General features: G+C 39.3%; 1 protein-coding gene and 1 pseudogene across 1 annotated transcript; one reads left to right on the top strand and one right to left on the bottom strand.

The window, feature by feature from the left end:
* The window catches only part of LOC137657851 (E3 ubiquitin-protein ligase MIB1-like), a 421337-nt pseudogene that overhangs the window by 322700 nt on the left and 72757 nt on the right, over positions 1-25880 (bottom strand).
* LOC137657860 (sialate:O-sulfotransferase 1-like) lies at positions 1840-22331 on the top strand. The gene is made up of 6 exons (XM_068392462.1): positions 1840-2252; positions 2612-2693; positions 7569-7717; positions 10839-10962; positions 21561-21652; positions 21805-22331. Exons 1-6 carry the CDS (start codon positions 1949-1951, stop codon positions 22146-22148), a joined length of 1095 nt encoding a protein of 364 aa, XP_068248563.1. The 5' UTR covers positions 1840-1948; the 3' UTR covers positions 22149-22331.

Genomic DNA, 25880 nt, shown 5'->3' on the forward strand with positions numbered 1-25880 from the left:
CTGGAAGCTAGCAAAAATAAAGAACTTTGAAAAAAAACTTTGAGTTGACCAAAACTGGTAACAGGAAACTGAATTCAAAAAGATATTAATAAAGAAAAACTGAAGAGGCCAAATACAAACACTGCAAAACTGAACATGAAAACGATATCATAAACATTGTAGAGTTCTTAAGCTACTTTTAAAAAGACAGTATCTTCACTTAACACATGAAAAGTGTTCACTATACTCATTATTTTTAAATGAGGCGCATTTGCACTGACTCGAAGCGGTGCCTTTTAGCTCGGAAAAGTTTCTTGCTATCTGATTGGTTAGAATTATCTTGTCCAACCAATCAGCAAACAGGAAACTTTTACGAGCTAAAAGGGCACCCCTGCGAGTCCGTGCAAGTATTCCTCACTAAAGATAATTGACTATAGTTCATTTACAATTCCCAGGGGAAACGCCGCGTGCAGGGCATCAGGTCCACGCCAGGGACCTACGGGTAGAATGGAGGCTCAAGATAATCATAGCCGAACCTCTCTACTTATCTACCTGCTCTATATATCTATAATGATGGGTGTAACTCTAAAGCGGGGTTTAATTTATGAGTTCAAAATTACAAGATTTAGTTGCCATTCGAATTACGGGGTAAACACAAGTGTTAAAAGTTTCATTAGTGAAATACAAATTTTTAGTCCAGTACATGTGCATGTATTTTCATATTAATGAACAGATCCGACTCTATATATTCTACGGATATATCTTATTTCTTAATAATTTCAATATTTTAATTGATATTACAAATAACTCCCTATTTACCTATGCTAGCAGAGTTGGGAAATTTTAATTTTGCATTTATCAATATCTTTAATAGAATAAATATCAATAACTTTTGATCATGCATTCTATCTTTCTTTGGATTTTATACTCATGATCCAATATCCACACATACACAAACGTGTGAACCAAGTTCCCTATAGGTAAATCAGCTTCTGCAAATGCAATTCCTTTCCCAAAATTTCGTAAATACAATAAATTATTATAAGTGATTCATTATGTACAATGATAAAGAATGTCTTGAAACAAATGTATTGAGTACTACATTTTACTTGTTTGTAAAGTTACTTCGTGAGTTAAGTGGTTAATGTCTGTAGAGAGAGAGAGAGAGAGAGAGAGAGAGAGAGAGAGAGAGAGAGAGAGAGAGAGAGAGAGAGAGAGAGAGAGAGAGAGATTTAGGCCATGATAAAAGTTTTAATAATACAGGTGATATATGATTACAGTAGAAAGTGTACATCATTTTGGATTGGACTGAATTTATGAATTTAGCCAATAAGGCCACATTGAGGCCTGGGAGGCAATTCAGAACCCATATGCAACAGGGGGGGGGGGGTGGCAAACACCACAGTTGCAATAGTTAACATTGTGTTTCTGACGACATAATTGTCAATAATCTTACCAAAATTACATTTTAATGAATCTCTTTTAACAGAACAACGATTTTTCACTTGAGATCATATTTACCTTCAAACAAAATAGCATAGTAAAGAGGCTGAAGTAGAAGTAGAACAGAAGTAGAAGTACACTTGGGCACACTGTTTTATCTAATTTCTCTTCCTCTTGTTTTGTTAAAGTTGTTATAGTTTATATAGGAAATATTTATTTTAATGTTGTTACTGTTCTTAAAATATTTTATTTTTCCTTGTTTCCTTTCTTCACTGGGCTATTTTCCCTGTTGGGGCCACTGGCCTCATAGCATCCTGCTTTTCCAACTAGTTGTAGCTTAGCAAGTAATAATAATAATAATAATAATAATAATAATAAAATGTTTCATTAACATACAAAAAATGATTCATTTCAGAACTACTAGTCAAATTTATGTAAATATTCACCAAATAAACATTCTAAAATTGTGCATAATTTTTGATCAAGTAACTGCCCAAGTTCGAACGGTAACTGGAGATAACGAAGCATGAAAGGCCTTTACAAGATTTTACTGGCTTTACCTGTTCTCTCGAGTATTTTACTCATTTACAAATCATTCTGGCATCTACAAACGACACAAAATCAAAGGGAAATTCTAAAAGAATCCAGCGGAGAGACAGCGTCTCATGCTCACGAAACTATTCAAACTTTACATGGGGTCAAACCTACCAAACTCCAACTTGATGGCAACCATCTAACACTTCGAAACAACCATGACAAGGACCACCTAGAACTAATCAATGAGACGCTAAATATAAATGATGATATTCATCATGGTAATCAAAACCAAAGTAAGCTGTTTCTGTTTTACATGTATAATTTGATGTCATAGCTAAACTGTTTTAATAGTCTAAAATATTCTTTGCCGTTCTCTGAATGTTTATGTTTAGAAGCTTATTATTAGAGAATGAAAACAAAATAAGATAACTTGTTTTTCAAAATGCTAGATACTTTCCTGCCAAAAATCAAAGGTCAAATGAACTTTCTACAGACAAACATTAAACATTAAAATTTGTAAATAATTGACGTGTTAAAATTCATATATTTTACAGTATAAAATATAAATATGGATACAATTAAATTTCAAACAAAACGACAACGATGAAATACATATTCATAAACTAATAAATGTGAAAATCTTTACCCCCAGATACTCCGTTTTATAGGAAACTGACTATTGACTACAAAAGATCCCGCCACGTCCTCTGGCCACACGATGCAGACTGCTCAAGGTAAGTATATTGGACAAATTCTTTATCAATACATTGTATACTTATTTTTTAACACCAACATTTTATGAAATTTATCTAATTCTATTTTTTTATTGCCTCTTTTATCCAATTCACTATCAACCTTAAAATAGAGAAGGGCAAAGCATGAAAACTGTATGAATGGCTTTTTTATTACAATGTACAAAGTTGAATACTCACACCCTTGTCCAACTTCTGTTCGACATGATTTTGCCCAAACATTTTCATGTTTTTTTTTTTTTTTTTTTTTTTTCGTGAAAACATTCGAACTGACTTCATCTTATATTCAACCACATTACCGACTAAATGCCTGCTTTAAGATAATGCTGCATTTATAAAATCTATCGTCAGAAAATCATTAACACAAATTTAATATCCAAGACTTAGATTACTATCTACTTTTATCATGGACAGCCTCAAGTTGCAAGTCACAAGATCATTAGTAGAAATAACCAAGTTCAACAATAAATAAATGCATTAAAATGTAGAGTAGAAAATGTAATAGTTTATAACAAAGATACATGCTAATTTTTTTGGATGATTTACCACAAAGATGATAACTGAAACTTCAGCTTTGAAGTACATTCCAGGTGTTTTTTTTTATTTTAAACGTTTACCCACTTCGGATTAAGGAGTACGAAAAAAATCAGTAAATGTCCTTTTTTTAATACGAATAGACATTATAGATTGATTTTTTTATATAACAAACAGTAGGCTACATTTTGATCTCAATGCATAAAAATTGGAGAATGAATGAATACAAGAAATAAACGCACATATTATATATATATATATATATATATATATATATATATATATATATATATATATATATATATATATATATATATGTATATATATATATACGTGTGTGTGTGTTTGCAATTATCTGTATGGGGATTTCAAGAGCATTAAAACTGTTCGTGTAGATTTCAATTTTGGAAAATAGCAGCCCCCTTTACTAAAGGTGTGTGCTGAAACAGTCCCCTGAGAGAGAGAGAGAGAGAGAGAGAGAGAGAGAGAGAGAGAGAGAGAGAGAGAGAGAGAGAGAGAGAGAGAGAGAGAGAGAGCGCCTTAAAAAACAGCTTAATAAATGTATGATGAAAGGTTAACGAGCAAATGAATTTCAGAGGAAAAGTGTGAATGACAACGTGAAATCTATAACAGCAAAAGTTTCTCAATGTAGTTTCCCTTTTAAAAGAATAGTTTAACGTCAAGGATAGACATTAGGCAGCTTTAAATGATGCCACTGTGGAAAGGATTAACAAAGATTTGAGAAGGCTTAAAGAAGTTACGTTGAGAATAAAAGAACAATACTAAGGTTGAAGACTGCAAAGCTATTACAAGTGCATGAGACTACTAGCGAGCTGCTGGGGTATTGAGTTGAATGGCTGTAAGAATTATAGGGGCATAATGTTACTTGATATAACAAGGAAGATGTAAGTTAGTTTATAAATTGATGAAGTAAAGTAGATGACAGAGGAATTGATAATGGAAGGCAGTAGGGGTTAAAACAAGAAAAAAAATATGTAAATCGAGTATAGAGTTGAAGGGAATTTGTTAAGACTGATTCAAAGTTTTCATGATGATATCAAAGTTCATGTTAGAGATTGGCTAGTTTTGTGGATTAGGAAACATAACTGGGACAACAAAATATGACACATAAATATACTTTAGAGTGATACAACGAAAAATAAAAAATAAAGTAACTTGATTTTACTCCTCCAGTTAGCTTGCACACTGAAAAGGAGTTGCAAGTGCTGGAAACACAGGTTTTTAATGGGAGAAAGCTGAAGAGGTTGTAGGAGCTGCAGTTTAGTCTGTTAGTAACACATCAGCAAATCCATAACTCCTTGGTAGATCTTAATGTACCTCTCAGTGTCTGGGTTCTCCACATCAAACATTGCCAAACCTTGCTGCATCCTGTGCAAAATCTTCTGACATGTTCTTGGTTGTAAGTCTCTTGGACAATGGGTTTGGTATATCTTCCCTCTCCTCACAAACTATCTGCTTCTCAAGTTGAATGAGGTACACAGCAGATAACTCCTCTCAACATGTCAGCACCTAAGTGACACCTTCTCCATATAAAGTTGCTTACTCAATTTAATAACCTGCTTGGTGACAGAGTGAATTGTCTCCTCAAAGTCATGCAACCCTTTCACAAACTGGGAACAGTTTTTTTTCTACACAACCATTAAAGTTTCTGCTTTACTTCAGCCAAAGCATTAATAATATTCTTCACAGCTAAGAGAATGTTATTAGGCATCCAAAAGTCCTTAAGAGTTATGTACTGATTGTTCTCAGTTGCTTTGAAGGTCATAGGCAATTTCCTTCAAAGGTAGTAGGCCACGAAAGAGGAAATGACTCTTTGGTCCATAGTCTACAAAAGGGCAGTGGTGTTTTTTTTTTTTTTTTGGTTGAAGGCAAATCACCTTACTATCTCAATCAAAATTCCCATGAGAGAGGATGACCATGGGTATTGTACTGCACTAACTACAATTTAATGGGCAAATCTTTGGAAACAAAGTACAACTTGACTTCTGTCATATAAAAGTTAGTGAACCAGTCTTCGAACACATAAAATGTCACCCAAGCCTCCTTGATGGATTTCCAAATGACAGTCAACATATCCAAATACCATTTATTGCCCTTAGATCCTCAGCATGATACACCAAACATGGACTTCAGCTTGCAATCACCAATAGCATTACCACCAAGAAGCAAAGTCAGTCTCTACTTGCCAGATATATGGCTTGGTGCTGTCTCCCCCCCCCCCCCCTTGGGAATGGAGGTAAGATTGGCTTAACTTAAAATATAATTCTGTCTCATCCACATTAAAAACCTGTTCCGCAAGGTAACACCCCACTTAAGTATCCCAGCCAACATATTAGGATAATTCTTTGCTGCATCTCATCATCACTAGCTAATTAATGCTGAATTTTAATGTCATGATAATCTACAAGTTCCGTAAACAACATGAACCAGATCTATACTGGCACAAACTGTTTACTTTTACTTCCTTACATCTTTTTTGTCTTTCAATGTGTCAAACAATCATTTTGCCTTTGCCTGAATTATCATAAGCTCTTTGGGATTCACTGTCAATTATGAATTTTCAGTGAAAGAACAAACAATCGAGCCATCTCAATGACGAGACTACTAAGCTGCTTAGTAACAAATGTCAATTCCATAGGAGCAGATGCCTTCACGTGATCAAGGATACAATCTTTATCCTTGATAATCATTGCAACAATTAACGACTAAGTTTAAGTACATGTTAGAGGTTTGGTGGCATTTCTCCCTTTTCTGCCTGTTTCACAATCTCAAACTTTACTTCCATAGTGATGGCTTTCCATTTCTTTGATGCACTGCTACCCTCATCAGCCAGAAATGACAATCCACAGTGATGTATTCACAAGCACAGAGTCATTGGCAATCCAGAACAGAGTAAAAACAGCAACTGAAGAACACTCATATGATGTTTCCCTCTCTTAGGCACTGTGTTAATCCGTTTTTGTCTACCACTAAAATGAGATAATGGTTCCCCAGACTTTTGCAAACGAGTTCAGCTGTTCCTAACAGCAAAGCAATTGTAGGAGGTTGATTTTTTAAAAATTAGTTTATGGGATATGGTTGTATCCACAAAACATCGTAAGATGAGACCGTTGTGACATGGTGACATAGTGTATGTATGTATATAGATGCATACATATTATGCTGTCTAACCCCCCCCCCCCCCCTTGGGAATGGAGTTAACCCTTTTAACACTGCTTTATTTCCTCAAACAAAATCCCTGACGTACAGCTTTTTCGTACAGTAATACTAACAGATGTTATTCACTATAATTCCCAGTCAAATCTGATTCATTTATTTTTATACAGAGGACCATTTTCTTACAGCTTTATTTAATCATTTCGCTCATCCAATCATTCCTTACCATTTGGGTCAGCCACTCAAGTATGCTCCTTTCATTGTATCAAAATATTTTACTTGTGATTCTATGTATTCTGCACCTTTATATTTTATAGCATCATAATCACCTTCCATATATCTGCAAAGAACTAATTTGCAATTTCTACTTTGTATTTTTGAGATCTATCTCTCTTCTATCCTGAACACTTGCATGTTGTTAAAATACTGACTTTACTACACAGAGCCATGTACACACAATCTATTGGAGCAGATCTTCTAGATGGACACTCGAAAATTAAACCACTATTCTGTAGTCTTGGATGGTGCCATAAGCGTCTGTATCATGACCTTCCACTGTTTTGGGTTAGTTCCCTTGATTGAGGATTCACTCAAGCAGATTTTCTTTCAATTTCCTGCTCTTATTTTCTTCAACAGGTGCATTGGGAAGGATTAATACAATGTTTGACAATGTTGGGTGGTTTAACAAGTTGCTTTTCCTTCACCTTTATCTTTGACTTTCATTCTCAAAACCATCATTATTCACTTTTTTCCGTATAGTCATGTTCATATTGTTATCATTTGATATTTGTCGTTTCTTTTTTTTTGTACTATGGTGCTTTTCCAAACTTTAAAATAAATGATGACTGTCTTATGCAAAATCTTTCCACACCATCACCCAATTTATAACCAACAAAGAAGGTTGATAAGGCATTAAAATCCAAGAACACATTTTGCACTGCAGATGAACCAGCTGTGTAGCTTTATCAAGTGACTGATAAAATATTTTGAATGCTACGTTTATTCTCGACAAAGTAGATAAAGAATAAGTGTGACAATAGTTTTTACAAAAATCTTACCTATAACTAATCTCTTCTAAAAGGATATCTAATATTTTTTTTAAAAATTGTATAATCACCTCTAACTAAATCTCCTTTCTTCTAACAGCATAGATGTTAGATTTGGCAAGAACATTTCCGGAGTATTTCTTCACTCATTTCCAAGGTCAGGGAACACGTGGGTGCGCTATCTATTGGAAGCAGCAACAGGAATTTTCACAAGCTCTTTCTACACAGATAGAACCCTCATACGACAAGGTTAGCATTCAGGATTCTTTGTAGAATAATTATCATTTCAAATTACAAATTTATACGAGCTAGCCGTTAAGGTGTCTGGTTTCAGTTCCAGTATCATCTGAAGTGTACACTCCCCAGATCATTAACCAGGCAAGCCCAACCTACAATTGTGATACCCAACCTACAATTGTGATACCCAACCACAGCAGTAACCTCCAAAGTAAACAGCTTAAACTCACGATACCAGGCAGGGATCGATCTGCCGCAGTATGAATGCGAGGCGAACATGTTACCACGTTACTAGTCAGGTGCCACTAAATTTCAAAAGCAAGTTTCCACGGGGAAAAGGAGTTATCAGCAAAGAAATTATGAAAAATAACCAACAGAAATGGAAAAAACAGTTCCTAAGTGGAAAGGTTTGCTGTTTTTTGGGTTCCCAGTGAAAGATGTCATGAATTAACACCTATTTGTTATGAATGGGAAGTTTAAAGGACCCTTCAGTCTAACTGCTCAGTGCTGATCCTTGTTTGGGTAGAGATGGGACTTGGGCACTGATTATACGGTATATGAACATATTTGGGCTTGAGGGCGATATGTGACAGCAAAATTACCTGTCCCTATACTCTGCGGCTCATGAGTGACCTTTAATCCTTCAAAGCCAGATCTTGCATTTGAAAGGAAAGTACAAAACATATAATTTTATGTACAGATTTTCATCAATGAAAATGAAACACAAGGCCTACAAATAAATAATCTGCAATCAAACAACAATTCAGAATCTAGGAAGAAAGAAGCTTACTAGAAAAAGATGAGACCTCATATGAGATGGGGTATTTTGGAGATTAAGCAATAAGAGTGAATGATGAGAATTAATCATTCTATGCATGATGAATACACATAAATCTAGATTCAAGCAAAGTTTATAAATTCAAATGGAATGTCTAATATGTACACATACACACATATATATTAGGACATTATATAATTGAAAACTGCTACAATGATGGTAGGTTAGATAAACTGCTTTGATAATGAATTCCTAAGAAATGCTAATGACTTAAATATAAAAATCAATGCACTATGCCTTAAGGCAAAGGAGCACTTAGCAAAGGGTTGTGAACCTTATAGTGGGATGAAATTCCTGTAAATAGCATACGACCCTCTTCCGAAATGTGAAAAAAGTAACATTTTCTGACTCCTATGTGTTGGCAAACATAAAAATAGCCATCTATTTACCAATATTACTTTCACCATACACCTGTTTCGCTTTTGGATAGAATGGTACTATAAAACTTCACTCTTTTGGTTAATCAGAAAATCTTCAAGGATGAGTTTCCTTATATGGAGGCAATTTTTACCTGAGGCCTAGAAAGATCCTGGACCTACCAAAATATGCCAAGTGATGCACTACTGGATCATGGTACCCATTTTAGCTGCCTCCAAAATATGCAAGGTGGCTATTTTGGCTACATTATCCCTACACACACTATATACAACACCTTTAACATTGATGTCGCTTTTTTCTTCAATTGCAAAATATTGGCTTATCGAGAAACTCTTTTTAAGATTTTTGGTGATCAATCTGTCCTGAAGAAATGGTCTAATTCTTTCATTTTATCTTGTTCTCTTGTCTGGTCTTCAACTGCCGACACTCACCGTAATTTGTTGGACAAAAACTTGCGGACTATTAAATTTCCTATTTTGGATCTTGATATTAATCTCTGGCAACGTCATTCATTAACTTCTTTGTGCAATTTGCATAATTTTTTTCATAATTCTAACCATCCTTTGCATTCAGATCATTCAAGAATGTAGCATCCTGTACACAGCACTAGTTATGCAGTTAATTCTAACAATCTTTCCTTCGCCATCATAAGGCTCAACACAATATTATAGAAGTTTAATTTCAGCTGTAACCACATCGTGGAATAATCTTCCTAATCTGGCAGTTGAATTGATGGAACTTTAGAAGTTCAAACTTGCAGTGAATGTTTTTATGATGAACAGTACTTAACATGTTTTCATTCCATGAATCATTATCGAATAATGAAGCTGTTTCAGATGGTGTTCAGAATAAAGATAATTTCATAACATAAGGTTGCTGCAATTACAGTAATTATGAAGTAAATAACAATCAAATTACAATTCAAGGCAAATAAAAGTGCAACAGTTTTTAGTCATAATTTAGCCTGAAAAAGTAAAATCATTTCCAAAAATTGTCTGTTGTAGTTATTCTAGATTGAATCTGCACTATGCTGTTATGGGCTATTGCTACATCAGCCACTTACATGTCTACAAGACATTTTCTTGCAAATAAGACACCTATACTATAACATTTTTAAAAAATAGTGAGATATACATTCTATCATCGAAATAATACTTTGATTAATAATAATAATAATATCTGAATAACCCAGATCCCATTCCATCTTCAAGCTGGAGGACACAGCATTTCTCAGCAGCCTTCTCAATCATATTATGATTTTCCAAACCCACTCTGACAATGGGTTTTTGCCATTTGATAGTCAGATGATTGCAGAATCTCTATTTTATTTAAAATTGCCCATTTTGTTTTGCATGAGTCTTTTAACTGGATAATAACAGGAAAAATATTAACCACTAATCCAGTTTTCTCCTCCTCCACGTTAGGAGAAATGGTATATCTCATACAATTAGCCCTTCTGCCAAAACATAGTGGTGCTTTACTTTCCTCTCATCTCATTTCTTCTTATACTTTAGTGGCATCACTCTTTAGAAGCATATTTTGCAATCTTAAGCATCAAGTGATACTATGTGTTATATTTCATATGCAATACCAAGTTAACTCTCAAATAACATTCCAATGGCCATTTTCCTAGCTGTACTTCTTCATCTGATTATGTTGATTTTTAATATTTTCCTTCCTTCAACTCTTATTTTTTAGTAGTCCAGAATAAGATGGATTATCATTATCAATACTATTATTACTACTAGTATTCTCACCACAAAATGAAAGATTGGAAATTGTTACCACGTTTCTCTATTATACATTTTATTAACTATATGAAGATGTATGTTTTTTTGTGGATGTATATGAAGATTGCACACGATAAAAAGTAAAAAATTATAATTTTTTTCTTTTATCTTAAATTTTGTTCTTCAGGTTACCTCGGAGAACGAGACAAATTCCGGCAAGGGACGACAATAGCAACAAAGCTGCACTTCATCAAACATCTAAAACAATATCGTTGGGCCCCGTGCATCACCATAATCAGGAATCCAGCTAGGTCAGACTTTCTTAAATTAACTAAGGAAATTTTTTTTCTAAAATACTAAATTAACATTGATGTATTTTCTCAAATATGAACATTAGTAATTTAACGTGATGTATCCCTGGGTCCCAGCTAGATACACCTTTCAAGTAGGTGACTTATCTCTGAAGTGGACGATTAATCTCTTGGAACTGACTGACAACATTTCACTTACATCTGGAGATGTAATTTTTCATGACATGAGATTAAGGAAATATTGTTCCTTGTATCTATTATACATCCTCCAATTAGGCTTCAGAGGGTGATAATGGCTAAGGTAGAAGGAATACTTATTCTAAAAACAACAGGAACAACATGCCACTTCCTTATGGAATATTAAGTACAGATTAGTGAAGGGCCAACATAAGCAATGGGTCCAGAAGATAAAGAAGAAGGGACATATGAGCAGGTCACTCTCCATGTTAACCCCACCCTTATATCAACCCTTGTACCTTATGCAAAATGTTTGTCTGTTTTTGTGGCGCTTGGGTAGCACCGGTTGAGCAGCCCACACAGGTTCCACAGAGATGGTATGCAAAGATTTGTGGGAAACATGCATTATGTAAAATGAGATCATAATAGTCCGTTTATACCAGACCCTACTTTCATTACCTCAGGTACTAAGAAGTTCATCCCGAACACCAAAAATGAGGCACTAACCCTGATTTTAGGAGGTCTAGTCTGAACTGGACAGTTGTTCCCTTTACCAGACTTTATAAACACCTCAATTGTCTGAAAAAGTAAAAGAAAGAGAGAATATTCTTGAACACCGCCTTAATATACCTATTGGTATAACTAATAAGTGACCACATTTAAGGTTTAAAGGTTTAAAGGCCACTCATGAATGGCAGAGGAAAGGGACAGTGACATTGCCCAAGCAAACAGGACAATGTCCTAAAGACTGACCTTATACTATATGATCAGCACCCAAGTCCCCTCTCCACCCAAGCTAGGACCAGGGATGGCCAGATAATGGGTGCTGATGACTCAGCAGATAGGAGGCTCGTAATCTGTCTGCGAACAACGTGTTGGGGATGTATGTGCAGGGGATCATCTTGTAGGAAATGCTCGTGAACGAAGACGCGCAGGAGAGCATCGTGTTGCAGGGCATTTCGCTGGAGAACGTCCAGCTGGTGAATGTCTCGCTGGAGATTGCTGCGTTGGAGAGCGTCGCGTATGGGAGCGTAGCGCTGGAAAACATCGGTGAAATGACGAGCAACGCTGACGATCAGTGTGGCGAGACGAACCTAACCTAACCTAACCTACTTGCTGATTGGACATTTTGTAACCTTACTAACGATGATACTGATGATTTTGTAAATGGACCAAAATCTTGGCCCTTTTGCAAAATGTTGAGATATTTAGGTCGTTCTGCAAAGTGACCACGAATTTGTTCTTTTTGCATAAAGACCAATTTTCCAAAATGAATGTAAAATATACAAATACACATACAGATATATATATATATATATATATATATATATATATATATATATACAGTATATATATATATATATATATATATATATATATATATATATATATATATATGAGTGTGTGTGTCACTTAACCATTTCGAACCATACAATATTTCTATTGCTGAACATGAGTTCCCACTGACAGTCCTGACAGACCATAACCTTCTAACCCACTTGATTCAGTTCCTTTACCACAATAAGAGAATCAGGAGGTGATGCATAGACCTCCAGAACTACAATTGGAAGGTTTAGCACAAAAAGGGCACATACAATAAGAAAGAAAATGTGCTCTTCTGGTATTAGTAATCAACACAGTGCCATGTTCGTGTAACCCGCAGCCATAGCCAGTAAGTTAATCTCGGTTATAAAAAAATAACTTTAATGAACACAGGATAGACGAGAATGAAGAAGGCTTATATAAAACAATGATTCCATAGAGAGATGGGATAAAGGCTGTAGATGAAGAAGAAATATAGGCACTTGGTGCTATAAGATTAGGGAAATGCCTGTGCCAGTATCTCCCAATGTTCTGACCAACTGAGGAGAGCTGTCTCCTTCGGGCAGACCCAACATGATCTCCTGGCAGTGGGGTGCCTGTTGGGGGCACCTTGAGTAGAGAATGAGAGGGCTGCCTGGGAAAGAGCAGATGATTGGCCTAGACATATGATTAACTCTTAGTATGTCCATAGCCCTTATAAACCTCACAGTATGCATTGACATAGCTTTTCTTTGTCACCTTATCATTATTTATAGGCTTGGGATTCTAATTTGTGGGCTAAGATGCCAGCGAGGTTTGTTTCACCCAGCAGTCTGCTTCCAAGTGGTTTGATCTCCTACAGCAGCTGACCTTAGCAGGAGGATATTTTTTTTTTTTTGCCTATTAGACTTACCTAACTGGACCATGCTGCAATAAAAGAATGACAATACACAACCTTACTAACTCACGAGTCAATGTCAAAAAAGGAGCAAAATACATATATTGAGTGGAACAGCTACACTATATATTTTTAGACAAAACATATTGCAAATTAATCCTTTAACTCTTTACCAGAAATTGTGATGTCTTTTTGACAAAAGACAAAGAAAAATGATATTTTAATTATAAAATAAATTTTTGAATATACTTACCCGGTGAATATATAATAGCTGCAACTCTGCGGCTCGACAGAAAACACACTCAAAAACTCGCGAGCGATCGCTATGAAGGTTGCGGGTGTGCCCACCAGCGCCACTATCGGCCAGATACCACTCTTGCATGTAAACAAACCCTTCAATTCTTCTCGTCCCGCTGCGTCTCTATTGGGGAGGAAGGGAGGGCCTTTAATTTATATATTCACCGGGTAAGTATATTCAAAAATTTATTTTATAATTAAAATATCATTTTTAAATATTTAACTTAGCCGGTGAATATATAATAGCTGATTCACACCCAAGGCAGTGGGTAGAGACCAGAGTTAATTAAGTTTACAGCGTATAATCTAAGAGTTTTTGACAGTTATCAATATAACAAAACCAAAATATATAGGTACCTGTTAAGGAAGTTGACTTAGACGATTACTCTGCCTTATAAGTCTGTCTTCCTCACGAAGCCCAGCGATCCTCTTAGGATGCTGAAAGACTCCCAGGAGCTGAAGTATTAAGGGCTGCAACCCATACAACAGGACCTCATCAAACCCTTAATCTGGGCGCTCTCAAGAAATGACTTTGACCACCCGCCAAATCAATCAGGATGCGAAAGGCTTCTTAGCCTTCCGTACAACCCAAAAAAACAATATTAAAAACATTTCAAGAGACAGATTAAAAAGGATATTGGAATTAGGGTAATATAGTGGTAGAACCCTCACCCACTACTGCACTCGCTGCAACGAATGGACCCAGTGTGTAGCAGTCCTCGTAAAGAGTCTGGACATCTTTTAAGTAAAATGACGCGAACACTGACTTGCTTTTCCAAAAAGTCGCGTCCATAATACTTTGCAGAGATTTATTTTGCTTGAAGGCCACGGAGGTTGCTATATCTCTAACTTCGTGCGTCTTAACCTTAAGCAAACATCGGTCTTTCTCATTCAAGTGAGAATGAGCTTCTCGTATTAAAAAAATCTGATAAAATATGACAAAGCATTCTTTGACATAGGCAATGAAGGTTTCTTAACTGAGCACCATAATGCCTCAGATTTACCTCGTAATGACTTAGTACGAGCTAAATCGAACTTAAGAGCTCTAACAGGACATAATACTCTTTCCAGTTCGTTGCCTACGATCTCTGATAAGCAAGGAATATCAAAAGATTTAGGCCAAGGACGAGAAGGCAGTTCATTTTTGGCCAGGAAACCAAGTTGAAGTGAACAAGTGGCTTTTTTCTGTAGAAAAGCCGATGTTCTTACTGAAGGCATGAAGTTCACTGACCCTTTTAGCCGAAGCCAAGCACACTAGGAAAAGTGTCTTGAGGGTGAGATCCTTCAGGGAGGCTGAATGTAATGGCTCAAACCTGTCTGACATGAGGAACCTTAGGACCACGTCTAAGTTCCATCCAGGAGTTGCCAAACGACGTTCCTTAGAGGTCTCGAAAGACTTAAGGAGATCTTGGAGATCTTTATTGTTGGAAAGATCTAAGCCTCTATGTTGAAAGACCGAAGCCAACATGCTCCTGTAGCCCTTAATCGTGGGAGCTGAAAGGGAGTGAACCTTTCTCAGATGTAAAAGAAAATCTGCGATTTGGGCTACAGAGGTACTGGACGAGGACACAGATGCTGACTTGCACCAGTCTCGAAAGACTTCCCACTTCGACTGGTATACTCTGATGGTAGAAGTTCTCCTAGCTCTTGCAATCGCACTGGCTGCCTCCTTCGAAAAGCCTCTAGCTCTTGAGAGTCTTTCGATAGTCTGAAGGAAGTCAGACGAAGAGCGGGGAGGCTTTGATGGACATTCTTTACGTGGGGCTGACGTAACAGATCTACCGTTAGAGGAAGACTTCTTGGAAAGTCTACCAGCCATTGAAGTACCTCGGTGCACCACTCTCTCGCGGGCCAGAGGGTAGCAACCAACGTCAACCTTGTCCCTTCGTGAGAGGCGAACTTCTGCAGTACCTTGTTGACTATCTTGAATGGTGGGAATGCATATAAGTCCAGAAAAGACCAATCCAGTAGAAACGCGTCTATGTAGATTGCTTCTGTATCTAGGACTGGAGAGCAATAGATTGGTAACCTTTTGGTCAACGAGGAGGCAAAGAGGTCTATGGTGGGTTGACCCCAAGTAGCCCAAAGACTCTTGCCCACGTCCTTGTGGAGGGTCCATTCCGTGGGTATCACCTGACCCCTCCGACTGAGACAGTCTGCCAAGACGTTCAAGTCCCCCTGGATGAATCTCGTCAACAGGGAGATGCCTCGAATTCTTGACCATAAGAGAAGGTCCCTTGCGATCTCGAGCAGCGTGAAGGAGTGTGTGCCTCCTTGCTTGGAGATGTACGCCAAAGTTGTGGTGTTGTCTGAGTTGACCTCTACCACTTAGTTTTGAAGAAGCTTTCTAATATCATCAAGGCCAAGTGGACTGCTAATAGCTCCTTGCCGTTGATGTGCATGCTCTTCTGACTTGAGGTCCACAGACCCGAGCATTCCCGACCGTCCAGGGTCGCACCCCAACCCAAATCCGACGCGTCTGAGGACAACACGTGGTTTGGGTTCTTGACTGCTAGGGATAGTCCCTCTCTCAGACTGATATTGCTGTCCCACCATTTCAGGCATGCCAAGGGCGTCACTGGCTTCTAAAATGTGGGGGGGGACATTGACAGGCGAGGCTGGCGAGCGCAGCTTTTTAATCTATTACCTTTTTTGGTGCTTTTAAAGGCACCTGAGCAACATATTTCAGCAAAATACAAGACCTGTATCCTGCCTGAAATCTTGTTATAAGCCTTTTAATTTTGTATCTGTCTGTCAAGTTATACAAAATAATTTTAATATTTCTTAAATTCATTGGCCAAACATGATGACATTAAAGCTTTGAGCATGAAGTATTACCTTAGACCCTTTGTAATGATTATCCCTTTTACCCCCAAAGGACGTACTGGTACGTTTCACAAAAGCCATCCCTTTACCCCCATGGATGTACCGGTACGTCCTTGCAAAAAAAATGCTATAAAAATTTGTTTTTCATATTGTTTTATATTTTTTTGAGAAAATTCGGGCATTTTCCAAGAGAATGAGACAAACCTGACCTCTCTATGACCAAAATTAAGGCTGTTAGAGCAATTCAAAAAAAATATACTGCAAAATGTGCTGGGAAAAAAATAACCCCCTGGGGGTTAAGGGTTGGAAATTTCCAAATAGTAAGATATAAACACTATTATATTACTTGAAAATTTTAATAAAGCCTGATTAAATCAACATGCATGGTTTATTAAATGATTAATTCACATTATATGAAAGCAAGACTCATGTTGTGTCATTCAAATAAGATTATTATCATATCATTTAAAGTATTAAGAGGAAAAATAACCTGTGTCAATCCTAGCAATTCTGTTAGTTCGAATCTACCAAAAATGGTCCTTCGTTTGTCTTCTGCTCGGATGAACTCCTCAGCAATCGCCTGTGGACTTAAGGTAGCTAGACGGTCACGATGTACATGGCAAATCATGAGGTGGTTGAGGCGTTGCTGACTCATACTGCTACGTAACCATGTCTTCAATAGTCTGAAAGCACTGAATGACCTCTCAGCTGTGCAGGAACTTGCTGGGGAGACAAGTAAAAGGCGTAACAATGCTTCTACCTGAGGAAACATTCGGCGAACTTCTGGTACCATATCTGCGAAGATCTTTCTATAATCTTCAACTGTTGACCCCTTAAACTGGTTGTGGAAGAAATCGAGTTGCTGATTCAGAGATTCATTGAGTTCTGGATACTTAGTGATAATTTCTGGCTTATGTGTCCCAGTCAACAGTACTGACGATAAATCTTGATACTCGGTGAGATCAGTGGAAGTGAAGTATTCTTCAATGTTCAGTTCGTTGATTATTGATATTTTTCTAGACCAACTAAAGTATTTTTGCACACGCACGGACATAATTTCTAGTTTCATCCCTTAGCTGAATATTACATTGGTATAATCACCATAGTGAATACTAAAAATGTGGGGGGGACAAATGATACTATGTCCCCCCCACTTTGAAAAGTGGGGGGGACTTGTCCCCCCCGTCCCCCACCTGTTGACGCCCATGAGGCATGCCTTTACTGGTTCGGAGACTGGGAATGATACCGTCTCTAATGTCTTGTCCTAGTTCCAGTGAGAGGCTAGATGGAACCGGAGAGGCAAAAGGTGTAGACTCCCTAGTGAGACAAACTTCTCCAGGGATGAGAGAGTCCCTACGAGACTGTTCCAACTCCTGACTGAATAAACGTTTCGTTTCAGCATTAGTTGGACTTCGAGCAGGGCTTGACTGCGAATCTCCATCCCCAAATATAGAATAATCTGGGATGGGATCAGTTGGGACTTTTAGGTTGACCAAAAGTCCCAACTCCCTGGCCAGACTCAACGTCCAATGTAGATCCTGCAGACAGCGAAGACTGGACGATGCTCTGAGAAGCCAGTCGTCCAAGTACAGGGAGGCTCGGATCCCCGATAGATGGAGGGATTTTGCCACATTCCTCATGAGCCTCGTAAACACGAGAGGCGCAGGACTGAGGCCAAAGCACAGGGCTCGAAACTGGTACCCCACATTCCTGTAAACAAACCTCAGAAACGGTTGGGAATCCGGGTGTATAGGAATGTGGAAGTATGCCTCCTGAAGGTCGAGAGAGACCATCCAGTCGCCTTCCATAAATACTGTCAAGACAGCCTGGTAGACTTCATCGTGAAGTTTGTCTTGACAATGAACACATTGAGCGCACTTGCCTCTTACGTACTCCTGCAGTGAACATGGCTGCCAAATCATTGGAGCCATCCCTGAGGGACTTGTTCCTGCAGAGAACATGGCTGTCAGATCATTGGAGCCATCCCTGAAAGCCTTGTTTATGCATGACATAATTGTACAGCAAAACTTCAAAGGCTCGAAAATAGCTCTGAAGTCGACCTGTAAAATCTTGGAGCGTCTCATGGCCAGGCGCCAGGGAGAGTCTATGAGGTTTGAGAAGTCTATCTGGGCAGAGGCAGGAACTCCCAAGCCGAGAACTTCTCTCGTGTCATATCAGACTCTCGCTCTATAAGCCAGCTTAAAAGAAGGGAAAGCAAAGGCTGTCTCCCCCAAACTCCTCCTGGTGATAAACCAGTCGCCTAGCAAACGTAAAGCTCTCTTAAAAGAGCGAGAGAGCACTAGCTTATAAAACAACGGCTTCGAAGTAGCTAGGCCTAGTGTAAGCTCTGACGTTTAGGCGAACGAGGAGCAGCAGTTACAAAAAGATCCGGACAAAGATCCTTAAAAATCAGCATGATTTATTTGAAGTCCATAGAGGGCTAAGCAGCTTTAGGCTCCTCTCCGTCTGACAGAGTCCTCAATGGAATATCAGTAGGAGGGGGAACAGCAACTTCCTCATCTGAAGGAACCTTGTCTGACAATAGCCGAGTCTCAAGCAAGGGAGAGACCTACCGTGGTGGCAATGCTTTACAAGCAGAGTCCACACGCACTGGTGCATTAGTAGCGGACCAGGACGCAACGTCATGTAACTGCTTGACAGTCTGTGAACTGTCAACAACAACAGGTGCGTGAGGACGCACAGCGTCCACTCGAGACTGCTTTGACCGCCTAGACTGAGCAGTCAAAACAACTCTAGAATGCGGAGGTTGACGCTCAGCGTCAAAACAAGTCAACTCCGATTGTTGGCGAACGTCCTGAACGTCAACAGGAGCATCAGCAAGTGGCCTAACGTCCAAATGTGGCTGAAAATCCACACGAGACCGCATCGAGTGTGGTTCTAAACAACCTGACTGACGTGACTTGGCTACGCCAACGTCAACAGGACGCACAAAGGAACGTTAGGGTGGCTGAAGGCCAGGATCTCGATGAGATAAACGGCTAGGCTCAACGGACTTATCGGCAGAATAGTCTTCCATAAGGGAGGCAAGCTTATTCTGCATGTCTTGCCATACAACCCATTTAGGATCAACGGGAATGGTTGCGGTAAGAGACGAGGGTAACGTCTGTGACTGCAAAACCTTGCCTACAAAAGACTCTCGGAGTCTGTGTTACACTTTTGTTTAGGCGGCGAGCAGTCTTCCGATGACTGCATAGGGTCAGAGCTGTCCTAATAGTTGAAACCAGGACGCTGGACCTGTCCTGAAAGGACTGACTTTCGCTTAAAGGGCCTCGAAACCTTGTTCCACGGTTTCTTATGCGAAAAGCCTTCGGATGACGAGGAGAAAATCGTCTCTCTCGCCTTATGGTAGGGGTGATCTTGGTAAGATACACCTGATACCATAGAGGGAACGTCTGTTCGCTGATCAAGGCCTCTCGAACCCATAAGTCGTACGACATTACTTCTCCCCTGGGCTTGGGAGCTTGCAAGAGGTCCCGGACTAGGCGAACGACAGGCACGAACAGACGAACCCTCGGTCGCAACACTGATAACACTTTGCGCAATATCACTTTATCACTACGATTTTCTGTTTTGCACTTATTTCACTGAAATCGAATTTTTTAACAATTCACATTAGGTATGAATAAAACTGATTTCTACCTGAAGCACGCAATTCTACCCTCATCAAAAGGTTGTAATTGCGAAATCAGACGTATAATGTAAGCACATTAATACCAGCAAAAAACAGTAAACATATTTTAAGATAAAAAAATCAGTGGCTGGGGAAGAGACTAAACACTAGTTCATTCAAAACTACGTTTTCAATCTCTCACCGTACAGTGCCTTAGGACGAGAATAAAAACTAAAAACGTTTTATCCTTTCTCCCCGTACAGAGACTAGGGACGAGAGTAACTCGAGAACAACGTTACTCGCTTGGGACGAGATAAAGATCGGAACGTTCTCTCTCCTCTCTCTCTCTCCGTCTCTATCTCTCTCTCTCTCTCTTTCTTGATTTCGCACCGAAGAGAAGAGCCCACTTACCTTTCGTCAATAAACAGGTTATTTGACCAAAGGAAAAAACTGAAAGGTTTTTCAATTAAAAGTTACTTTAAAATAGTCTTTAAAACATTTAAGCTTTGAAAGAAAAAAGAACAAAACGTCAGAATCGATTTACTCTTTCTGCAAAGTGAAACCGTGATACTCTCTCTCTCTATCGTAACGATAGAGCGCAAACTGCGTAGCATAAATAAACTAAACGTTAGTTCATCTTTGAAACAGTACGAAGACTATTCAAAGAAAAAAACAATCATAAAATATTTACTAAAAATATTTCATTTAATAAGTTTTAAATCATTAGCTCTGTAAAAGTTATTTACGATTGAAAAGGGCTCAACGTTGTTTAACTTCGGTTTCCAAGTTAGGACCGCCTACTCAGGAAAGGTCGCATATAAACAAATCATTAAAATTTATTTTGATGTTTATTATAAATGGAAAGCTAATCGAAGAGGCCTAATAAAGGCGGTTGAGATATAAAATATATAGAGGAAAATCTATAATTAATTTATAACGTGATAAGATAATTGCTAAAAGCCTAAAACACACTTCCGTCTAAGGGAAGGGTCGGCCATTTAAAAGTCAAAGAAAGTCCATACTCTCTCTCTTGTCATCAAAAATTAAATCTATCCAAAAACGAGTTCAAGATTTAAGATGAAGATAAAACACCTGCACTGCGAGAGCTCAAACCAAAATGAAGTACTTCACCAAATATGTTGAGAAAACTCCAGGTTCTACAGCGAGTATTGATACGTCTTGTCGTCAACGTCGACAGAGAAGAATTGAAGGGTTTGTTTACATGCAAGAGTGGTATCTGGCCGATAGTGGCGCTGGTGGGCACACCCGCAACCTTCATAGCGATCGCTCGCGAGTTTTTGAGTGTGTTTTCTGTCGAGCCGCAGAGTTGCAGCTATTATATATTCACCGGCTAAGTTAAATATTTAAAATCAAACATTACAATCCAAAATATCTTATTGCCTATCTTGAATATTATAAGTCAAATTTTCTCATGCTAAATATTATCTACTTATTTCTTTTTACCAGGTTGTTCATTTCGTTATGGAGCTACGTAAACATAAAAAACAGACGCGTAAAACATACAGCCGTTATTCCAGAAAAAACTTTTGAAAGTAAAGGTAACTTACTATATGAAATTTGACTTCAGTCTGTATGCTTTTAAGTGCAGATGAACTCTGTAAAATATTCTCCGTATGAAAATTACAAAAATGTCAAATAAATAATTTCTACTTTTGCAGAATGATATTACAGTATTCTCTTTCTCCAACAGAATTCCATACATTCATCCAAGGCAAACTTAAAAAATGGTTGAGGACTTACATTTTTGCCTTGACAAATCGCAAGAAAATCTTTCCATTGTCTTATGAGCTGATAAGGGAAGATCCTATTGGTCAAACCCGGCGCTTGCTAAAATTTCTTCATATAAAACCTGATGAGAAAAGACTGGCCTGTCTATCAAAACATCTCATAGGAAAGGTGAAAGCAGGCCAAAGGCAAATCAACCCATACACACCTGAAGAAGAAAAGCAAGTGAAAGATGCTTTAGTGAAAATTAATTATTACTTGACAAAGCAGGGATTTGAAAAACTGCCTGCTTATGATAAATTCAGCTGATAAAATTGAGAAAACATTGAATACATGAAACTGACATAAAGTTTAATTTCTGAGCCTTAATTAGTTTCAAAGTTCTTATACTCAAATAGAAACCAAATGAAATGACTTTTTTTCTGTAATTGTATAGGTGAAGTTTAGAAGTAAATATTCATAATTATGAGCATCTACTTTCATGATAATGAGCACAATACAGTGTAGTATAATTACATTTTGAAAAAATGGGGAATTATGTTTAATTTAAGTTCAAAGTAAAAGAATGGTACAGTAATCCCATTATTTTATTACTGATACTTATTCTAACAAAGTACCTGGTGTTAAGTGCCACTCAAATTACCCAGTACCTCTTTGAAGTACCTGTAGAGACAAAACACACGTAGTACCAATGTCTATTGCTGACCTTCATACGTAAATTCACACATACGTTTGTTTATGCAGTAATCTTTACTTAGAAAATGAGATAAAATCCAGAAAAGATAACTCAATTATTACATACTGACTCAGCATATTCATCTATGTCAACACAATTGGTGGAGTATTTTCAAACAAGATTTGGCTAAGCCCTCATTTTTCATAAAAGGGATTTTGACGAAGGAAAAATCTATTTCTGGGGAGAGACCTGTGGCGCCCGGTGAAAAGTCCTTCTTGTATATCTTTTCTGATAAAACCTTCCAATTATACCAGAGAAAGATAAAAGCATGGAATGCTGAGGTTACAACCCTCGCGCGAGCACCTTTTGGGTGTCGTGTATAAAGCAAAGGCGCGTGAAATCCACTATTCACAGGTTGTCTTCCATTTAGTTAATTCCTTCGTCAAAGGGATGGGCCGATACAGAGGCCCTAGACACACCCCCATCGCCGCACCACCCACGCCACGACGCGAGCGCCATCTGAACAACATCCTTCTGTATTGGCCATGATGGCTTGGAAAGGAAAGGGTGGGATCGTGTAAAATAAGGGGAAGGGTTTCACCGGGCGCCACAGGTCTCTCCCCAGAAATAGATTTTTCCTTCGTCAAAATCCCTTTTTTGGGCTCAAGCCATGGCGTCCTGATGGAAGGTTCCTTTTTGGTAGCTTCCTTGGATATAAAACTACTAAGATATTCCCAGAGAATTTAACCACAGGTTATCACAGAATTCTAACTTCTGGAGCGAGTATCCCAAAGGTTTCCCTTTAAGACATCGTATATCAACAGGGGACGCATGTCTGAACGCGCCACATAGCTATCTACACCCCGAACAGAGTTAATGCTTCGGTGTGTAAGGGTTGAGAATAGCTGGGAGCCGTTCCATAGCTAATCTCATTCGTGGCTACTACTGATACTCGAGACGTAAACAAACGGGCGCCATTGCTCAAATGACGTCACGCCCGTCTCCATCCTTTGTTTAGTAGCTTGCCCTACTTAGACGGATTTTCCCTGTGCTTCATTTATCGATTTGCATCTACGTTATGTCGCTACCTTCAGCCTCACCATCTTCTGGAAAGTTGAGTACAAGGTTCCAGTATTGTTTAATTAAGCTCTGACCGTAAAGTATATATTACTTTCCGAAATAATTACTGTTTTGTGGCAGAGCTGTGCCCCTACCGGACCCGCCATTTTATGGCGTCGTTGTTGTTTTGCATGCATTATTTAGTTAGCCACAACAACGCTTCCGGCCTTATTTACTAATCGATCGCATTAGTTTATTTAGTCTTCATAGCTAGGAACTTTTATATCGTGTTTCGACGCTTTTTTCGGTCATCGATTGACCTCATACCAGTCGGCTACTATAGCCCCCAGGCCAGAGCGCCTGTATATAAGTGTTCATGCATGATTTTATTAGTGATCCTAGGCTAAGTTATGAAGATAGTGGCATTATTTTACAATACTTTCGACCGTGATGCAAATGTTTTTTCGCCTTCAGGGACCATATAGGGGATAGGTTAGTTAGTGTCTCTTTCTAACCTAACCTACTTGTAGGACCCCTATATGCTTCCTTCATCCCCTGCCTTGGCATTCCCTCTAATTAGCCTTGATTCCCTTTCTGAGTAGAGGGATCAAGTGTCTAATGGAGTATTATCGCCTCTCAGTCCTCCCTATGGGAATGAACCCCCCTTAGGGTTGCGTCCGAGAGTGAGGTTAGGCTAGCCCTACCTCTATGGCTAGGATTAGTCTATGACTATCCTGCGATAGCGATATGTCTTCTACCTTTCCTAGTTCAGGACTATTAGCCCTGCTCTAGGTTAGGTTAGGAAGGTTTCTCTGTTCTCTGCTGAAACTGTACCCATGCACCGTTTCAGCCGGTCTGCCTTATCTTAGGTTAGGGAGTGTCCTCCCTTTCCCTAGTGGCCGCTCTGGTACAGAAACCCTTCCTTGGAAGACTTCTCTCTACTCCCCTCCCCACATATCTCTTGTATAGCCTAGCCTATGCTTAGGTTAGTCTATACCCATCTGTCCCCTGTCCTACAACTCCTCCTTAGGGTGGAGTAGTAGGGCTACCCGAGCTTCCATGTGCAGTTCGCTCTGGTACATATACCCTTCATAGTGTCCTATGGGGTTAGTCTCTAGATGTGTTCTGCATATGGGGGTCTCCCCTCCTTGGGTGTCCCCTAGCCCTCCCTTGGGCTACCTAGCTCCCGGCCCTCAGTGGCCCCTGCTCCTGGATGATAGAGCCTGCCTCTATCATGGGTACACCCTCTCAGGGGGGGATGTCCGGAGTCCATGACTGAACTTCCTGCATCCCTCCCCCCCTGTCTCTCTCACTATCCGGGTGCTGGTCCCTTGCCGCCTCCACTGTCGGCGATACCCGCCTCCTACCTTGGTGACTCTCCCTACCCTTATGCCGCCAGCCCCCTGTGTGCCGGGGGACTGCCGACTGCCGCCGGCTCCTACCGGTGGCTCTCCTCCCTCCTAGCTTGTCGTCCGCTCGCCGGTCGGCCGCCGGAGTGCCGACATCTACTGCCGGCAACCCGGTTCCGCTATAAACATCCTTGTCCCAGTCACCAAGCCGGCATCCTCCGACTGCCGGAGCCGCCGCTCCCCTGCCGGCGTGCCGCTGCTGCGCCGGCGGCCGCCGCCCTGGTATACCCTTGACTTGAATATTGTCTGTCTTAATGCCAGAAACTCTGCCGGAGCGACCTCCGGCATGCCGGCGGCTTGCCGGAAACCCCCGGAGGCGTCAAGAATACTTGCCCCCCCTTCTTCTAGCTATCGTATGATACTGATAGCCCTATACCGCAAACAGATGGGCTGTTTCCACTCTTAAGATCAATACCTTGGTACTGTTCTGTTAGTGATCATGCTGTCTCTTTGCATTCTTCTAAATTCCAGCATGCTGCGTGCATCTTAGCGCGGCTGGTTGCCGGAAGCAGTTACCTTAAAAGGAGGCCCTCTAGCCCCTAGCTTGGGACCGAATGATCTCGGTCCCAATCTTACCCTTGGTTTTTCCACGGAATTCCATTGCCCTATGGAACTCTAAGGAATACTATCCGGTGCCTTCGGCCTCTCGGATTATCCAAGGACAAAGCTTACGGTAACCAGCCGGGCGAGATGCATGGAGTATGTTCTCCTTTACTATTTCAATCTCTATACATCACACCCTTCATTAAGTTAAAATTAATAATTAATATTAACTTAGTTTAAGAGCCATTCTTATGACTCCCCCATACTCATTTTCTCTTTCTTCCACAGGAGGAGCAGATGAAGTGTGACTTCGCCTTCTGCGCTGTGAAACGCCCGCAGTTTTACGGGCATATG

Source organism: Palaemon carinicauda, chromosome 1 (assembly GCF_036898095.1).
Source record: "Palaemon carinicauda isolate YSFRI2023 chromosome 1, ASM3689809v2, whole genome shotgun sequence".
NCBI classification, from domain to species: Eukaryota; Metazoa; Arthropoda; class Malacostraca; order Decapoda; family Palaemonidae; genus Palaemon; species Palaemon carinicauda.